The sequence below is a fragment of the Sarcophilus harrisii genome, chromosome 4 (assembly GCF_902635505.1).
Source record: "Sarcophilus harrisii chromosome 4, mSarHar1.11, whole genome shotgun sequence".
NCBI classification, from domain to species: domain Eukaryota; kingdom Metazoa; phylum Chordata; class Mammalia; order Dasyuromorphia; family Dasyuridae; genus Sarcophilus; species Sarcophilus harrisii.
This window is the reverse complement of record NC_045429.1, coordinates 422,072,984-422,089,338: the sequence shown is the minus strand read 5'-3', so window position 1 is coordinate 422,089,338 and position 16,355 is coordinate 422,072,984. Positions and strand designations below refer to the sequence as shown.

General features: G+C 37.5%; 1 protein-coding gene across 1 annotated transcript in view; it reads left to right on the top strand.

The window, feature by feature from the left end:
* TBX15 (T-box transcription factor 15) overlaps positions 1-16,355 on the top strand; it is a 142,691-nt gene that overhangs the window by 89,713 nt on the left and 36,623 nt on the right. The window contains exons 3-5 of the mRNA XM_003769848.2: positions 4,295-4,396; positions 7,378-7,549; positions 8,647-8,814. Coding sequence (XP_003769896.1) covers positions 4,295-4,396; positions 7,378-7,549; positions 8,647-8,814 — 442 coding nt within the window. The remainder of the gene's footprint in view (positions 1-4,294; positions 4,397-7,377; positions 7,550-8,646; positions 8,815-16,355) is intronic.

Sequence of the window (16,355 nt, the reverse complement as noted above, 5' to 3'; positions counted from 1 at the left end):
CAATGACTGAAAAACAAACAAATTTGCATGTTTTTGTATATATTTCTAGAGAGCAGAAAGAGATCAGGGAAAAGTAAAGTTTTTGAAATATACGATCATAGGATCAAAGATATAAAGTTGGAATTCAACTTCAGCCTACACAGGCCAACCCCATTATTTTACACTTAAGAAAACAAAGCCTAGGACTATGCATTGTAATATATTTAAGAACCCAGTGATCTGCCTCTGAGTTATCAACAACCCTTGCTGTTCTATTAACCTAACTATGCATGCTACATACTCCCCTCAGGGGAGGGGAGGGTCTTTTCTTAGTATTTGCCCCATTTCGGCTGAAAAATGAAAGTGACCAGTTTAGCCCTTACTGAATCTTCCTGCTTGTCTGTTTTTGTACTCACCCTATTTCTAGGTCAGAGGGACTGAGTTTATGATTGGGTCAGTTGAGTTGCTGAGTGTAGGGCCTCACATCCAAAGCCTCACATCTAGGGGCCCACATTTAATGCCCCACATTGGATGCCAAAAAGTAGTGTCTGTCCTAGCTCTCTGTAGGCTCTCTGGACCAGCCTTAGTCTGAGTGGAGGAGTGAAGAAGGCCACCAGGATGGTCAAAGATGGAGAGTCTCATTTCCAGTTCTGTCAGTCCTTAAATACCTCAGTATGATTACATCATTATAGCACACTAAGTATGTGTGAACTACAGAACCATTATCTCATCAATCACACTGATCAAGTGCTAACTTTAAGCACCCTGTTATGTAAAATACCTCTTGCTGTAAGTATTCCTTGTTTCAAGGAAAACACCCGTAGTCATGCCCTCCCTGACTTCTCAGGAAGGGATGTAGGCACCAAAAGGAAATGGGGAGCCAAACCAGGTATTGTCAGTAAGTTTCCTCTGGGTTAAAGGGTCTTATACCTTACCCAGAGTTCCCCCACTATCTGGAGCTCTCTACATAGGACAGTGGGGTGACTCATCCAGTGTTCTACAGACAGTAGTGACCCAGCAGGAAGGACTGGATATATTGTATTTATTCTTTTAGACAACTGTGGAAGCTATCTTAATCAATCAATCAAGAGATATTTCTTAAATACAGTGTTCCCAGGCATTGTGCCAAATACTAGGGTTACAAAGATAAAATCCTTCTGCCTTCAAGGAACTATCATTCTAATGGAAGAGGCAACATATACATAAATAATTACAGATATATAAAAAACTAATATAAAGTAGTAACTTTTATGCTGTCTTCCAAATATGATGAAGCTCCTAACATATACTCAGAGTTGTTTCTCTAATGATGACAATTGCTTTTCTTTTTCCTCCTTATGGTGTGGAGATAATTTTATATTCTTAAAGGTTATACTATCAAAACTAGTTCTGATTAGTTTTATAAACTGGAAAGGTGTCAACTGTGGGACCAGCAACAGTTTGTATTTGTTGTCTGAGAACCATTCCAGCTAAGTTTATTGAAACTCATCAATAAAGCATTGGCTAGGAAATGGTGAATTATTTTGGCCACAGCAGTTTGAGAAGCCACTAGCTAAAATGTGAATGGGTTGCAATTTGCATTGCTGCAAGGAATACCTATTTTGTGAAAGTTCTTTTTTTTTTATTTTATTTTAAATATAAATTTTAAAAATTGTTAACTCAGCATACACACACAAGCATCATATAATAATAATAAATGAGAGCTAACATTTGTATAAAGTTTTATGGCTACAGAACACTTTACAACAACACTGAGGGACAGGTGCTAATGATTATTATCATTTCACAAATATGGAAACTGAGGCACAGATTAGCTTATCTGTTCGAGGTCACACAGCCAGCAAGTGGTGTAAACATATTTGGATATTTAGATAGTACTTGTAATTCATAAAATGCACTTGTTTCTCACAACCTCCCTGTGAGGTGGGAAATTTAAACATTTATATCCCATTTTACAGATGTGGAAACTAAGTGAGGAATAGTCACACAGTAAGTGTCAAAGGAGAGATTTAAATTCAGATCCCCCACTTCAGATCTAAGGCCCTTTCATATGAACTTAAACACTCCCACAACATTCATTCATCCCTTTCATGCCTAGCCCTGAATGGGTTCTGTACAATAAAAGCTCAGTGTTTTTCTTGCTTCTTGTGGTTCCCTGAAGAATGGTGTGCTTGATTCTGGGATCTCTGAAATTTAATCCTCCTCAGGGGCTGTTCCCTCCCCCGCCTCTCTTCAGTGATGGGAGGAGTCATAAAGTACCACATCCTGACCCTGCTCTGTTTGTCAAGTTTAACAAGCCACTGTGGCCAAAGCAAGGGACTGCCTGAGGCTGCTTGAGTTCACTCCCCATTGAATCCACTTCAGCTTTGCTCCTCCCCTGACACACACGTTGACAGAGTCCGAAGGTCATCAGCAAGAAATGTTTTCTGACAGTTTTATGTTTCTTCTTAAACTTTGGTAGCACTTTGGTTGAGAGGAAGGGATGTTAGTGCCTTCTTTACTTCCTCCCCTTTCTCAAGGGACCATTTACAGTGAGACTTTCAGTAGATTCAGCACATCTATTGAACAGCTACCAAATGCTGCACCAAAAATAGCAACAGCAACAATGACAATAACAACTACAGTATTTTACATTTATATTGTATGCTCTAGTTTACATAATGCTTTCCTCAAAACCAGCCTGTGAAGCAGATAGGCTAAATATCACCATTTCCATTTTTTTAGTTTAGAAAACTAAAGTTTATAGTGGATTGGTGAGTTACCCATGATCACACAGATAGTTAATAGCACAGATGAATTTTGATCCAAGTTCAGGCCTCTTTCCACTTCATTTCACCACACCAATAGCCGATACAAAGAAAATATTCTTGCCTTCAAGGGGTTTATAATCTAGTGGGCAAGATGAGACATTTAAAAATGTCTGGAGCCCAATGAAGATTTAACAAAAAAAAAAAAATCCTAAATAATGTCTAGTTCAAAGAATGAATAAAAGAAATAATAAAAAATTATGTGAAAGAGAATAATAATGATGAAAGAGATTACTAGTATTTTTGGGATTCAGCTCAAGTAATTATCAGGCAAAATTATATAAGATCACCTACATATATATGTATGTATATATATATATATATATATACACATATACACACATCACACATATACATATTTCTAAAACATGCATTATAAGAAGGGGATTAATGAATTGAATATAATTTTAGAAAAGATAATATCACATTATATGTATGATGTGTGACCCAAGAAAGGTATAGATAATAAAGTCTATGGAATTTTGGAGGCAGCTCTGTGCAAAAAGATCATTATGCTGTTTTTAGTGAACTTTGCAAGGATGGTAGTGAGGGGCAGTAAATGAATGTTTAGATTTTTCATAGTACTGAGTATGATAGTCCAAGGTAATAATGATGATTCAAACAGTACAAACAAAAGCCCAACTGGATTCTTTAGGTTAGTGACAGAACTTCTTATCTACCTGGAAATAATGGGAAAAGAGGCTATTCAAGTTTGGGGCACTGAATTTTAGGAAGGAATTTATTACATTTGTCTCAGATACCAGAATTCCTAGCTATGACTGTATCAAAGGGAAGAAATATAATATTCCAAATGCTTATCACTTACCAGGGTAGAAACAAAAAAGCGTTAGTGATAATGTCACCCAGTATTTTCCTTTAGTCTCTGCTAATTAGAATTGCATCAAGACAACCAGGGTAGTTTAATATGAGAGGGTAGGTGTTAGTAACAAAAAATTATGAAACTAGGCTGAAAGTATTGAGATGCACATTCTAAGATGATTTGCACAGAAAAGTGTGACTAAAATGGTAAGTAAATTGGAGATTATGCTATATGTAGACTTGATGGAGGAGCTTGAGATGTTTCACTTGGAGAAGAGAAGGCTCAAAGACAGAGAAGGAAAGGATGTTATCATGGACTTCAAGTGTCTGGTGAGTTCCCAAGTAGATCAGAGATTAGATTTGGTTTGTCTGGCCCCATTTGTTAGAACAAGTAACAATGGATAGAAGTGAAAGGGGGCAATTTTAACTCCATATAATGGAAAAAAAAATTTCTGACGCTGAGTTGTCAAAATGTGGAATGAACTCTTTCAGGAGACTAGTTGGGGATATCATAAATGTTAACTAAGATCTTTTGATTCTGTAATTTCTAATTAATTGTTTACTGGTACTCTTTAAGCCTTATAGGGATGCTTTGGTTATTAACAATATTGTTTCTGTTGTTACTTCAGGCTGCTCACTCACTATCTCATTTTTCTTCATTTCTTTGCATTCTTTCTTGCTTTCCGTAGGCGGATGTTTCCAGCCATGAGAGTGAAAATTACAGGCTTGGACCCTCATCAGCAATATTACATAGCAATGGACATTGTGCCTGTGGATAATAAGAGATACAGGTAATGAGAGCTCTATACTGTGAAATGGTGGGCATTGTTATAGATGGTAATGGTATGTGAGCCCTTGAGAAAATTTAACACTTTCCATTGGTCATATAGAAGTCACAAACTAAAAGGACATTCAAAACGTTTCTGCAAAATAATAATATAACATATGAACATATGATCATATAAACCCTGGATGATACATACTCTCTTGGCAAGGCAGAGCTGTACCTGATACTAAGTGACTGGGGTTTTGTTCCTAGCTTCTGCCATGGTGGAGGTTGCTTTCTCTTGCTCAAGTTCCTTCTTCCTCGTGGTCCTCCACCATTCTTATGTCGCTGTTTTCCACTTCATGGTCCCATCATTATCACATTGTTCTTCTAGGGTTTACTTTTCTTGACTATTGGTGCTGGCTCAGTCATACTTGTCTGAGGTGGATGATCACCATAGTGCCATTGGGCCTGGGGGATCTCATATTAGCTAAGATGCTTGATATTAGTAGTGATAGGAGAACAAGCTGATTTCCCTAGCAGTAACCATTGGGGTTTCTATTTCCCATTCCCTGCTTCCTTGCAGGGAAGGCCACCATCTTCAACTCAATTTGCCCCAGGTACCAAAATTTCTGTATCAAGGAGAAGAAATATAACATATTACAAATTCCTGTTAGTAGTCAGGGAATGATGAAGTGACCTAATATCTTCCTTTAGCTTCTGCTAACTGGAGTTATACCAGAGAGGTCTAAGAATGAATGGAACTTAGTCAAAAGACTAATGAAAAAAGATAGGTTTATTAAGGATAAGGGATGGTCCAATAAGAACTATTAACTAATAATAATAATTATTACTAATCAGTGCCAAATGAATAACAAATAAAATTTCAAAGAACCACAGGGAGGAGTTATTCCAAGGAGAGGAATTTGTCTATTCAAATTTGTCTAGGCAAAAGTTAGAGACAAAGATTTTGTTTGCAGCTGCAGAACCTTGGATGAAACATAAAGAAATATAAAAAAAGAGACCAGAATGTTTGTGAATTATGAAAAAAGTAGTTACATCAGAAGTGTTGTGATCTGTGTTGAAAGTAGGATACCTATGCTGATAGACTCACCCATCCCAGACCTACTGAAGTGCAAAGAAAGTTTATCAATAGCCTTCTTTCCTTGGGAGTTATTAACAAAAGACTTGAAATCTGTTGCATTATCTGGTTCATAGGCAGTCCTTCCTCAGGGAGAATGTAGACTGACTGGCTTCTAGAGGTCCTTCCAAATCATGTGCAATTGATTTTGCTTTTATTCAGGCATGATCAAAGACCTTGACTTAGGTGCAAAATAAGCCAGTTCTGAAACAATCAGCTTTCAAGCAAATATGCTTTCTTGGGCAGAAATGGGTGGGTAGTAGGTGGAAATGGATGGAACAAGATTGGTTTGGTCAAATCAGCAGGCTATGATCAGCATTAGGGGAAGCTCTCAAAGCTTGTTAAGGACACGAGAGCTGGATAATCTAGATCTATACAAGAGAAACAGGAAGAACTATGGTTAGGATTTATCCCCTCAATTGATCAGAACTACCAGGATAGTTTAATGTGAATGAGTGAAGCTTAGTAATAAGACTCATGAGCCAAGGCTGAAGCTATTAATATTCCTAGCAAGTGGTTATTCATTGCTTATTCAAAGATTTCCAGAGATGGAGAGCTCACTACCTCACTAGCCTTGTGGGAAATGGGTTCTTCAATGATCCAGTAAGGCTGTAAAGAGGGTACCATTTGTAGCTACCTGCCCTTCTCTTGAGGCAAGCAGTGTGGAAGAGAAGCAGGAATAAAGAAAACTTCCACCTATCCAAATGCTGCAAGGAAGGCCCAGGAATCAGACCCTTTTCTCTACTAAGAATGGAACATTCCCTAATAGAGTTGATTTGAAAGGATGCAAAAGCTAAAGAAGCATATTCATTTGATGGAATTTCTTAGAATAGACATGGTGACAAGACAGAGACCCTCTACAGAGTTTTTGGGCTAGTGAATTTCTTTTTTCTTTTCTAGGAGTGTCTCAGGAATCCAGACTCAGAGCAAGGAAATGGTTAATGAGTGGGGGGCTTGGTAGTTCTTTGCACATGGCTGAGTTTTATAAGAGAATAAGGGAGAAGATGTTTTTAATAAGCAACCAGATCCTGAACAAGTGGCCAAGGGATTATCTGGTTTGCATTTGAAAGGTGAAAGGTTGCAGTAAAGTACTTTAGCCCATAGTTACACATATGGCCTCAGGATGTGTGTGTGCGCACGTGTGTGCATGCATGCCTGTGTCTGTGTGTCTGTGAGTGAATGTGTCTACATGCATGACAAGGGGAGGGGGAAGGGAAAAGGAAGGGAACATTAAGAATGTTTCCCTCCTGAGGAGCTACAGCTTTGTTCAGTAACCCTAAATCTCTTTCCACCTCAAACATTCCTTTAATTTTCTCTCTTTCATTTTTTAAATATCTGAATTATCCTCTTCCTCTCTCTCTCCCTCTCTCCCTCCCTCCCTCAGTCCCTCTCTCCTTCCCTTTCTCCCTTCCTTCTTTCCTTCCTTCCTTCCTTCTTTCCTTCCTTCCTTCCTCCCTCCCTCTCTCTCCTTCCCTGCCTCCCTCCCTCCCTTCCTCCCTTCCTTCCTTCCACTCTTCCTCCTTTCCTTCCTTCCTTCATTTGTTCATTCCTTCCTTTTTTCCTTCTTTTGTTCACTTGTTCCTTCCTTCCTTCTTCCCTTCTTTTTTTCCCTCTCCTTCTCTTTCTCTCTCTCCCTTCTCATCTCTTTGTCTGTTTCTCTTTCTATCTCCATCTCATCATTTACTTTTTTCTTTACCTTTTCCCTTGCTCTTTCCTCCGTCTCCCCCTCCCCCCCGCCGCCAAATCCTTTCCAGTTCTTCTGGCTTCTTTCCTTCTTCTTTCCATTCATTTACATTTACCCTATTCTCCCCCAAATGGTTCTACTTTCTACCTCTTAATCTTCCCTCTCTTCCTTTCCCTCTCAGATATGTGTATCACAGCTCCAAGTGGATGGTGGCCGGCAATGCTGACTCCCCTGTCCCCCCAAGAGTTTATATCCATCCTGATTCACTGGCATCTGGAGACACATGGATGAGGCAGGTGGTCAGTTTTGACAAACTCAAACTGACCAACAATGAATTGGATGACCAAGGACATGTGAGTCATGGAGACCTCTAACTTCTCATCTTTCTATCACTTGTTGCACAGCTGTCCCACTTTTAGGCTTTGATAAAATTTGTTTAGTTGTGTCCTTTTATGCTTAACAGTTGCCTCCTTGCTTTCAGGTTCTCAGCCAGAACAAATATCCTAACAATGAAATCTTGTTTCTCTTAATTATTCTCTTGTATGACAAATCAAAACAACTTAATCAGAATATATAATACCTGCTAGTTTGCTGTGGAATATTACATAAAACTATGATTCTTGGTCTCTCTTTTTAGAGAGCTTATAATCTAGATAGGAAGACAAGACATAAACACATGTAAAAAATTCACTTTCTGTAAAAGGTAATTGTTCAAGACAATAACAGTACTATCTTAAGATAGCTTGATTGAACCACTAGCATTTTTGGAAGCTCTATTGGACTTAACAAAATTATCAGGGAGGGAACTTACCTTGAGGTTTCCATGTATAACTGGAAAAAACTAAAGAATACAAAAAAATGTTGGTGGTACAAAACATCATTGAGCTCTCATCTTGTTCTGATGGAAAGATAAACTGCATCCGTCATTTAAAATGATGGTCTCTACCCTCAAAGAAATTAGAATCTATTGGGGGAGACAGAAAACAACTGCATTAAAAGGACATGAGAACTCTCAACAGTGATATAAACCAGTGCAGATTAATACAGTGTGAAATTATGAACAAGAGCATTGAGTAACTGGAGCTGGGAGTGGTAGTAAGTTCACAAGATAGAGGATGTAAAGCATTCTCTTGGCGTGATATCATAGTTAGGACCACAGCAGTGTCATTAAACATTTGTGTTTAATTACAGACAGTATGTTGTAATCCCTATGGATTCCCTAAATGCAACAGTGATATCCTATTGTCCTATATAATACCACTTACCTTCCACACCATTACTGGCCTCAAATTTCCCTGCCTCCTGTTCACTCATTGCTAATCCCTTAGAAAGGGACTAGTCTCCTTCTGATGGTCATGCTCTGAATACTGACTTGAGAACATATCTATACATTAATGACGGAACCTAGAAAACTATCTACCCTGGCCAATGCTTCTCCTTCCCTTTCCAGATTATCCTGCACTCTATGCACAAGTACCAGCCCCGAGTCCATGTGATCAGAAAAGACTTCAGTAGTGACCTCTCTCCTACGAAGCCTGTTCCTGTGGGAGATGGTGTGAAAACTTTCAACTTCCCAGAGACTGTCTTCACCACAGTCACAGCCTATCAAAACCAGCAGGTAAGTGGCCTTGCTTTGGACTCAGAATGATTTGTTCTGCTTTATTTAGGTATTTGGTAGGAAATTATGTCTATGAATTATGTCACTGAAAGGAAAATGTCATACATGCAAAAAGGTTATTAAAAATAAAGAATACTAATTATGATGTTATTTTTATGCATAGTAGCAGCTAATGCAATCTAGATTTTAATCAGATTGTTAAAAAAAGTTTTGAACATGACCTTCAAGACTTTCCACTACTAAAACAGCTTTCTCACTTTGACATTATTTCTTAATGTGCTTATGTCTATGTCCTTGTTCTCTCATTTTAGCCGGGCAAAGCTTGTCATATTTGAATTTTCATTTTCTTTTCTTGAGGTAGAATTATCATCCTTTTCATTTGTCATTTTTTTGGTTCCCACCAAACACCTTCCTTTCAGTTTAACACTTATGTTCTTCTGGAATCTTTTCAGTCTTAGTGAGTCATGATCAAAAACCCTACCATGCCTTCCCCATCTGTTCCTTCCTTTCTGAAATATGTTCCCTCCTTTCTTCTCCATTGGTTATAGTTCTCTTCTATGTTTTGTAAACCATGTAATCTCCATCATTCATTGAAAATAAATTGAATGATTTAAAATGATTTTTAATCAATCAGAAAACATTTTTCAGAAGCATATTTAATACAATAGCTGCCATTTGTATATCTATCTACTTGCAAGAAACATTGATTCTCTAAATCCTGTGAGATAAGTATTATTAGCCTTGCTTTACATATGAAGGAAAAGAGAGTTTACGTGACCTGGTTATACAGTGTATAAGTTAGGGAATTGGAATTTGAGCCCAGGTATTAGAGAAAGGTTTAGAAAATCAAAGCAAGGGCAGGTAACAGAGACTAAATATGGAAGTTTGTGGTATGGCTGATCCTAGAAAATGACTATTACAGGTGATAAAGCTTAGCATGAGTTCACGTTGATAAAAGAAAGCTATGGACCCTCTGAAGGATTAAAAAAATAACAACTATATTTGTGGGAAAAGGAGGATCAAAGAAGAAACTGGACTGCTGTTTGGGGGTAGATTGGATAGAGATAACTGTCAATAGAAAGAGGGAAGAGCCACTGAATTCTTGTTGTCTTCCCTGACAAGGCGAATGACCCCTGAACTAAAAATGACAGAGAAAAATGACTGAAGAGTTGATATCCAAGATGAAGTTAAGGGCACATAAAGAAAACTTCTCATTGCCCTTGAATTCAGATTATTTGATCCAGATGAATGGCATGCTCAGGTGCAAAAAGAACTGGATAACATGACTGTGGAGCTCCTATCAATAATATATGGAAATGGGACAGCTAGGTAGTGCAGTGGACAGAGCACCAGCCCTGAAGTCAGGAGGACCTGAGTTCAAATGTGGTCTCAGACACTTAACACTTTTTAGCTGTGTGACCTTGGGTAAGTCACTTAATCCCAATTGCCTCAACAACAACAACAATAATAATAATAATATATAGAAGTGGGAAATGGTACAGATACTACAGACCCAATTGAAAGCAAATGTCCCAATATTTTTTTAAAGGAAGTGAACAGAGCATGCAAAGTTTAGGCTAGAGAGTTTGATTTAGGCTCTTGGAAAAAGCTTAGAACAGATCTCGAAAATGAAGCAATGATTACAAGGTACAAGTATGGCTTCACCAAGACCTGATCATGCCAGACGTACTTTATTTCATTTTTTTAAAGGGTTAACATGATATTAGATCAGAAGAATACTCTGTATGTTAATGTGTTCTATATGTGTGTGCACATAAGAACACACATATATGTATGTATGGGTATATGTATGGGTATACTTTACTAAAACTAAAAGATTTTCTCTCTTTCTTTCTTCTATCCTCTTGTTTTTCCCCTTTCTTCCTTCCTTCCTTCCTTCCTTCCTTCCTTCCTTCCTTCCTTCCTTTCTTTCCTTCCTTCCTTTTCTCTTTCCCCTCCTTCTCTCTCTTTCTCCCTCTTTTGTCTCTCTTCCTCTCTCCTAAATGTTAACAAAACCTAAATTGAAATATTTCATACTGTTCTTGTGAAGAGAATGGAGAAATATAAGCTAGAAAATAACATAATTAAATGTATTTTGTATTGGTTGAAGATTGGACTTGAAAAGTAGCTATTAATAACTCACTGCCAATTCAGCAGGAGAATGATGTGTTGATAAATGTTTAACAATTGATTCTCCAGGAAAAAAAGAAAAAGTACACATGACACACTTTTAAGTTTAATTCACATTATTAACATTGTTTCTATCATTTTTCAAGTCTAAACAATCAAGAAAAAAGCCAAAAATATGTGAAGTTTTGATTTTCTTTTTAGAACATGGGAAGCTCTGTCAAATTTTGAATAATGGAGAGAAAATATAGAAGCTAATTTAAAAAAAATAGTCTGGTAACACTCTAGGTTATAGGATGAATTGGAGGAAAGAGGGCCTGAAGGAAAAGAAACAAATTAAATTAGAAGGCTATTGCATTCTTCCAAGTACAAGGGACTGTTTTGAGGGGTTATAATAGGAATGTAGAAGACATGTCATGTAATAGAGAAATTCTAAAGGAAGAACCAATAGGTTTTGGTGGATAATTAGCCATACATGATTAAAAAAATTAAGACCCCAAGGTCCAAAATTTTGATGAAGTGGAGAATGATGTTGCCATTGAAGAAGGCAATTAAATGAAGAATGTAATCTTTACCCCCTTATTCCTAGTCTGATTCAGAAGTGTCTATTTCAATGAATGAGATTTTCCAGGTAAACTTTCAATAGCCTTGTATCATTGGAAAAGATCAGATGTAATTAAAAATTTGTTTAGTTGAATGCTAAATCAGGTTGTGATTGAAAAAGGGCCCTGTAAGAGATTTTCATTTTTCTAGGAGGAAATTTCTACTGTAGAGAACTATGATCATGTTATGTCTAAAGAAACAAATTGAGAAAGTGGGTGAAGTGCTTATAATTCTCAATTGTTTTATATGCATGATCTCCTTTGTTCTTGCATGTATAGATTCCATAAAATCAAAAAAGTTGTTTTTTTAAAATAGTATTTTATTTTCTCAAATATATGCAGAAATATGTCTTCATGCATCCAAATCATGCCTCCAAATACATGCAATGTTTTCAACATTTACCTTTGCAAAACTTTGTCTTCCAAATTTTTCTCCCTTCCTCTCTCTTTCTCCCTTCCCAATACAACAAGTAATCTGATATAGATTGAACATGTGCAGTTCTTCCAAACATATTTCCATATTTGTCATGCTATGCAAAAAAAAAAAAATCAGATCAAAAGGGAAAAAATGAGAAAGGAAAAAAAAATCAAGCAAACAAATAGTAACATTAAAAAGTGAAAATACTATGCTTTGATTCACATTCAGTCTCCACAGTTCTCTTTGGATGTGAATGGCACTTTCCATCATAAGCCTATTAGAACTACCTTGAATCATCTCATTGTTGGGGAAAGAGCCAAATCCATCATAATGGATCATCTTGTTATGGTGTACAATGCTCTCTTGTTTCTGCTCACTTCACTTAGCATCAATTTATGTAAGTCTTTTCGGGATTTTCTGAAATTAGTCTTCTGATAATTTCTTATAGAACAATAATATTCCATTATATTCACATGCTATAACTTATTCAGCCATTGCCCAACTGATGGGCATTCAATTTCCAGTTCCTTGCCACAATAAAAAAAGACTACTACAAACATTTTTGTGCATGTGGATCCTTTTTCCTCCTTGATGATAAGAGGAGGTTTTTCTGACCAATTTCCAGTCTCAGTGAAATTTTATTTGTAGAGTACCTTTTTAGCTGTTAGCAAGACTCATAGTTCTGTAAATTACGCTATCTTTTTTTATTTCAAACTAGCTTTTCTGTGCAAAGATTTTCCTACATTTTAGAGTGGAAAGATGTTTTTAAATGACAGTACTTTTCCTCTTTTAAAATGATTTTGGGTGATAGGAGAGAAAAAAAAATCTCTAATGTCTTCTTGGGGAGAAAAAACAGGCAGCAAGGTAGAGAAGAGATTGGAGCATCTTCTTTTGAAAATCTCTTACTTTCTCTAAGCCACTCCAGAGGGTTGAGAATAATTGAATGCCATCAGACAGAAGCAATCAACAGCAAAGAAGTGCTGACTGTCTGAGTCAGTTATTTTCTCTTATTCTTATAGATCTCCAGCCCTTTACACTTTCACTAGATCACCCCGAGAATCAAGGGTCTGGAATTCTATCACAACCTCCTATCATTTGATTAGAAGAGCAGGAAGGATATGTTCCCATTTCAATGCAATGTTTTTCAATTCTTTCTCCTCACTACCTTCTCCCTGCCCCCATCAGCCCTACATCTAAAGTTACCTCCTCCCCTATTCGGCTTCCCTGACCTAAGCAGTCAAAAAGCCTTTAGTATTACTGTTATTTGCTCACAGAGGGCCAATTTGGCAGAGGCTAGGTAGGCAGAAAAGAAGTCTCAGGCCTTGCCCAGAATTTCATTGTGGAGAGTAAAATTGAAGAGGAGGGATAGAGGTGACTTCATACTCTGCTCTTGTTCCTTGGAGAAGGATGGAGCCAATATTTCCACCCTAAATAACTGAATAAGGTGGAAGTTTCCATTGCAAAGACTGTGTCTTTGATTACTGGAGATGGAAGAGATCCTAATAGCTACTATTTATATAGTTATTTAAAGTTCAAAAAGATCTTTACAAATATGATCTTGTATCCTCGCAAGAACCCTGGGAAGTAGGTGTTATTATTATCCCCATTTTAGAGATGGGAAAACTAAGCAGAAGTGACTTGTCAAGGCCAATATATCTGGTGAGTATCTCAGGGCTGACTTGAGCTCATCTTCTGACTGTAGGATCAGTGCTTTATCCACTGGGCCATCTAGCTTCCTTTAAAGAAAATTGAGATTGTGCCTCAGGTCACAAGGATATTAAATGACAAAGCTGAAACTAGAGCCTAGTTATTCAGATATTCAGTCTTTTTCAGGGAGAAAATATACACACCCACCCATCTTCCCACCCCCCCCCCCTCCCCCCCCCCCCCCCCCCCCCCACACACACACCTTGGCTTCTCTGGTGAACAGAAAACAATTTTTAAAATATATATGATCTCCCCAGGTAAAAGTTCTATTTTTCCATGAGAATTGGCCTTATGTGAGTTTGAAAATCCAGCCTGAATCGCTTATATCAAATCTGAAAGGATTATTGAGGTGCTCATTTGTATCCTAAACCATCCAGATAATTTTATTCCAACTTTTCAAACACAGCAATGCAAAATTACTTTCTTCCTGAGTGGAACCATTCATATCCCGCAGAAGAAACCTTCAAAAGCATTGCTAGCCAGAAGAAGAAAGAGAAAGACACCTTGAGGAAGGAACCTCTCAGTTTTGGTGTTGTGAAAATTAAACCCTGGTGTTTCTGATTTCCATTTCCTACTTAGATGTGGCTGATAACATTTACACCATGCTGCGTGATTCAGGCCTTGTTTCTGAGAAGCTCTGCTAGTCTTCAAATTCAGTTAAAGATTTAAAATGAATGTAACTAAGCCAGCATCATAGGGTAGCTCAGCTTACACCAACCAGACAGAGTAGGCTTGTGTAATGGAAATTCAAGAGGATGCTTCTATAGTCCCCCATTTTCCATGAGATAAAGCTTGAACAAAACTTCTGTGAAATCACTCTTGAGTGGTTAGAAAGTCTGTCTTGGGCTCAAGTTCTGAGTAGGAAAGCCATGTCAGACCATTTCATTGCCTCTACATTCATTGACATCACCCAAAAAACTATTCCCTGATTGCCTTGAGCAAGGAACCATTGTTTTTTCATCCCTATTTGCATTGATCACAGAAAGTGAGGCTAATTTTGGAAATCAATGGTCATATTTGTAAAGATCTTTTTGATTTTTAAAACACTATATAAATTCTAGCTCTTAGAGTCCCATCCATTTCTAGTAATCAAAGTTACAGTCTTTGCAGTGGAAACTTCTGTCCTATCCAGTTATTTAGATATTGATTCTATCCCCTCCCAAGGAACAAGAGCAGAATATAAAGTTATCTTAACTAGGTAACTTTGGGATAAAACTATATAAGTAAAAATTTATTTTTCAAATAATATAATACATATAAATTATGTTGCAAATCTTGAAGTGATACATAATGGTTAGCTATTACTATTATTATTGATATTTTTATTATTGAATTAGGCACTTTAAGGTTTTCAGAATGCTTCATATATGTAAAATCTTTGTCCGAAATGCCCTGTGAAGATGCTGTTATTGCCAATTTTACAAATAAGAAGACAGATGAACTGAGACTAAGTGATATGTCTAAGGTCATATAGCTCATAATTTTCTAAGTTAGGTTTTAAACTTAAGTTTTCCTGACTCTCAGTCCATTCAGCCATGAGTTGGTCATGGGAAACTGCAGCTATTTTATGAGTCAAATCCAACTTGCAAGCTCAGTTATAGTGAGGGATATCAGCCAATTGTTTGCCAAGCCCTTTGATTTTTGCAGATGAAGGCCCCGACAAGTGGGAGAATCCAGTTATTGCATCATTTGATGGTTACTGGCTTTTAAACCTTTTGTGCTGATACCCTTAGGGCTAGGAGCAAGCTGTTAGAGAGCAGATAGCTCTTAGCTTGTTCTCCAGAGCCATGATATACAATGTCCTCAGAGACACGGAGAACTTCAGCAGTATGGCAGCCCAGTCATATATCAGAAGGCCCTCTCATAAATGGGTTTGACGACATAAGCCAACTTGAAAGGGAGAATGAACGATTATAATCTCAACTTGAAAAGAAAATATGGTGTGTAGTTTATTACTAAGGATTATGGAGGAGGAAAGAGCTGATTTTAAGTTAAGAACAGAAAAAGCAATGACATTCTTTAAATTCACTGCAGTCTTCATGTGGCAGACAGTGGGATTTAGAAAGCCAAACTTTCAGGCTCCTGATCTGCTCCATAAAACAGAGGCAGAATTGCTTTCTTTCACTACATTATTAGCGTCATGTTATTAGCATGTGATATTGGAGCAAGAAGTGTTTCAGGGGGAAAAAACAGTCACCTTAAAGCTAGTACAGTTCTTTCATGTCAGAGTCTGGTTGTCAAGATCTCATGTTGCCTTTTAAAGACTTTTAAAGACTGTGTCTTTGGGAAATTCCGCTGTGAGGAAGTGGTTCGGAAGGGGAGATGAGGAGAGCTTTGGGGATTTGCAACACAGGAAACAACATGAGCTGTCCTAGGGAAAAGTCCTATGATTTGCAGAAAATTGAAAAGAGTCTTAAGTGATGCTATTCTCTCATTTCTAGAATTACAGTAAATTCAGTATTTCTCCCTCCTCTTTCCCTTGACTCCCCACCCCAACTTTCAGGTTCTCAAGGGTTTGCCTATAATGAGTCATTAACATCTGCTCCAGACACATAAGTAGCAAATGCCTCTCATGGCCATGGCCGAATATGGAAACACTGGAATTCTTATGGGATTTATTGGTCAAGCTTTGCCAATGTAGGCACTGGAAAAATAATTGATTCTGTGACTGGAGTTAGGATATAGAA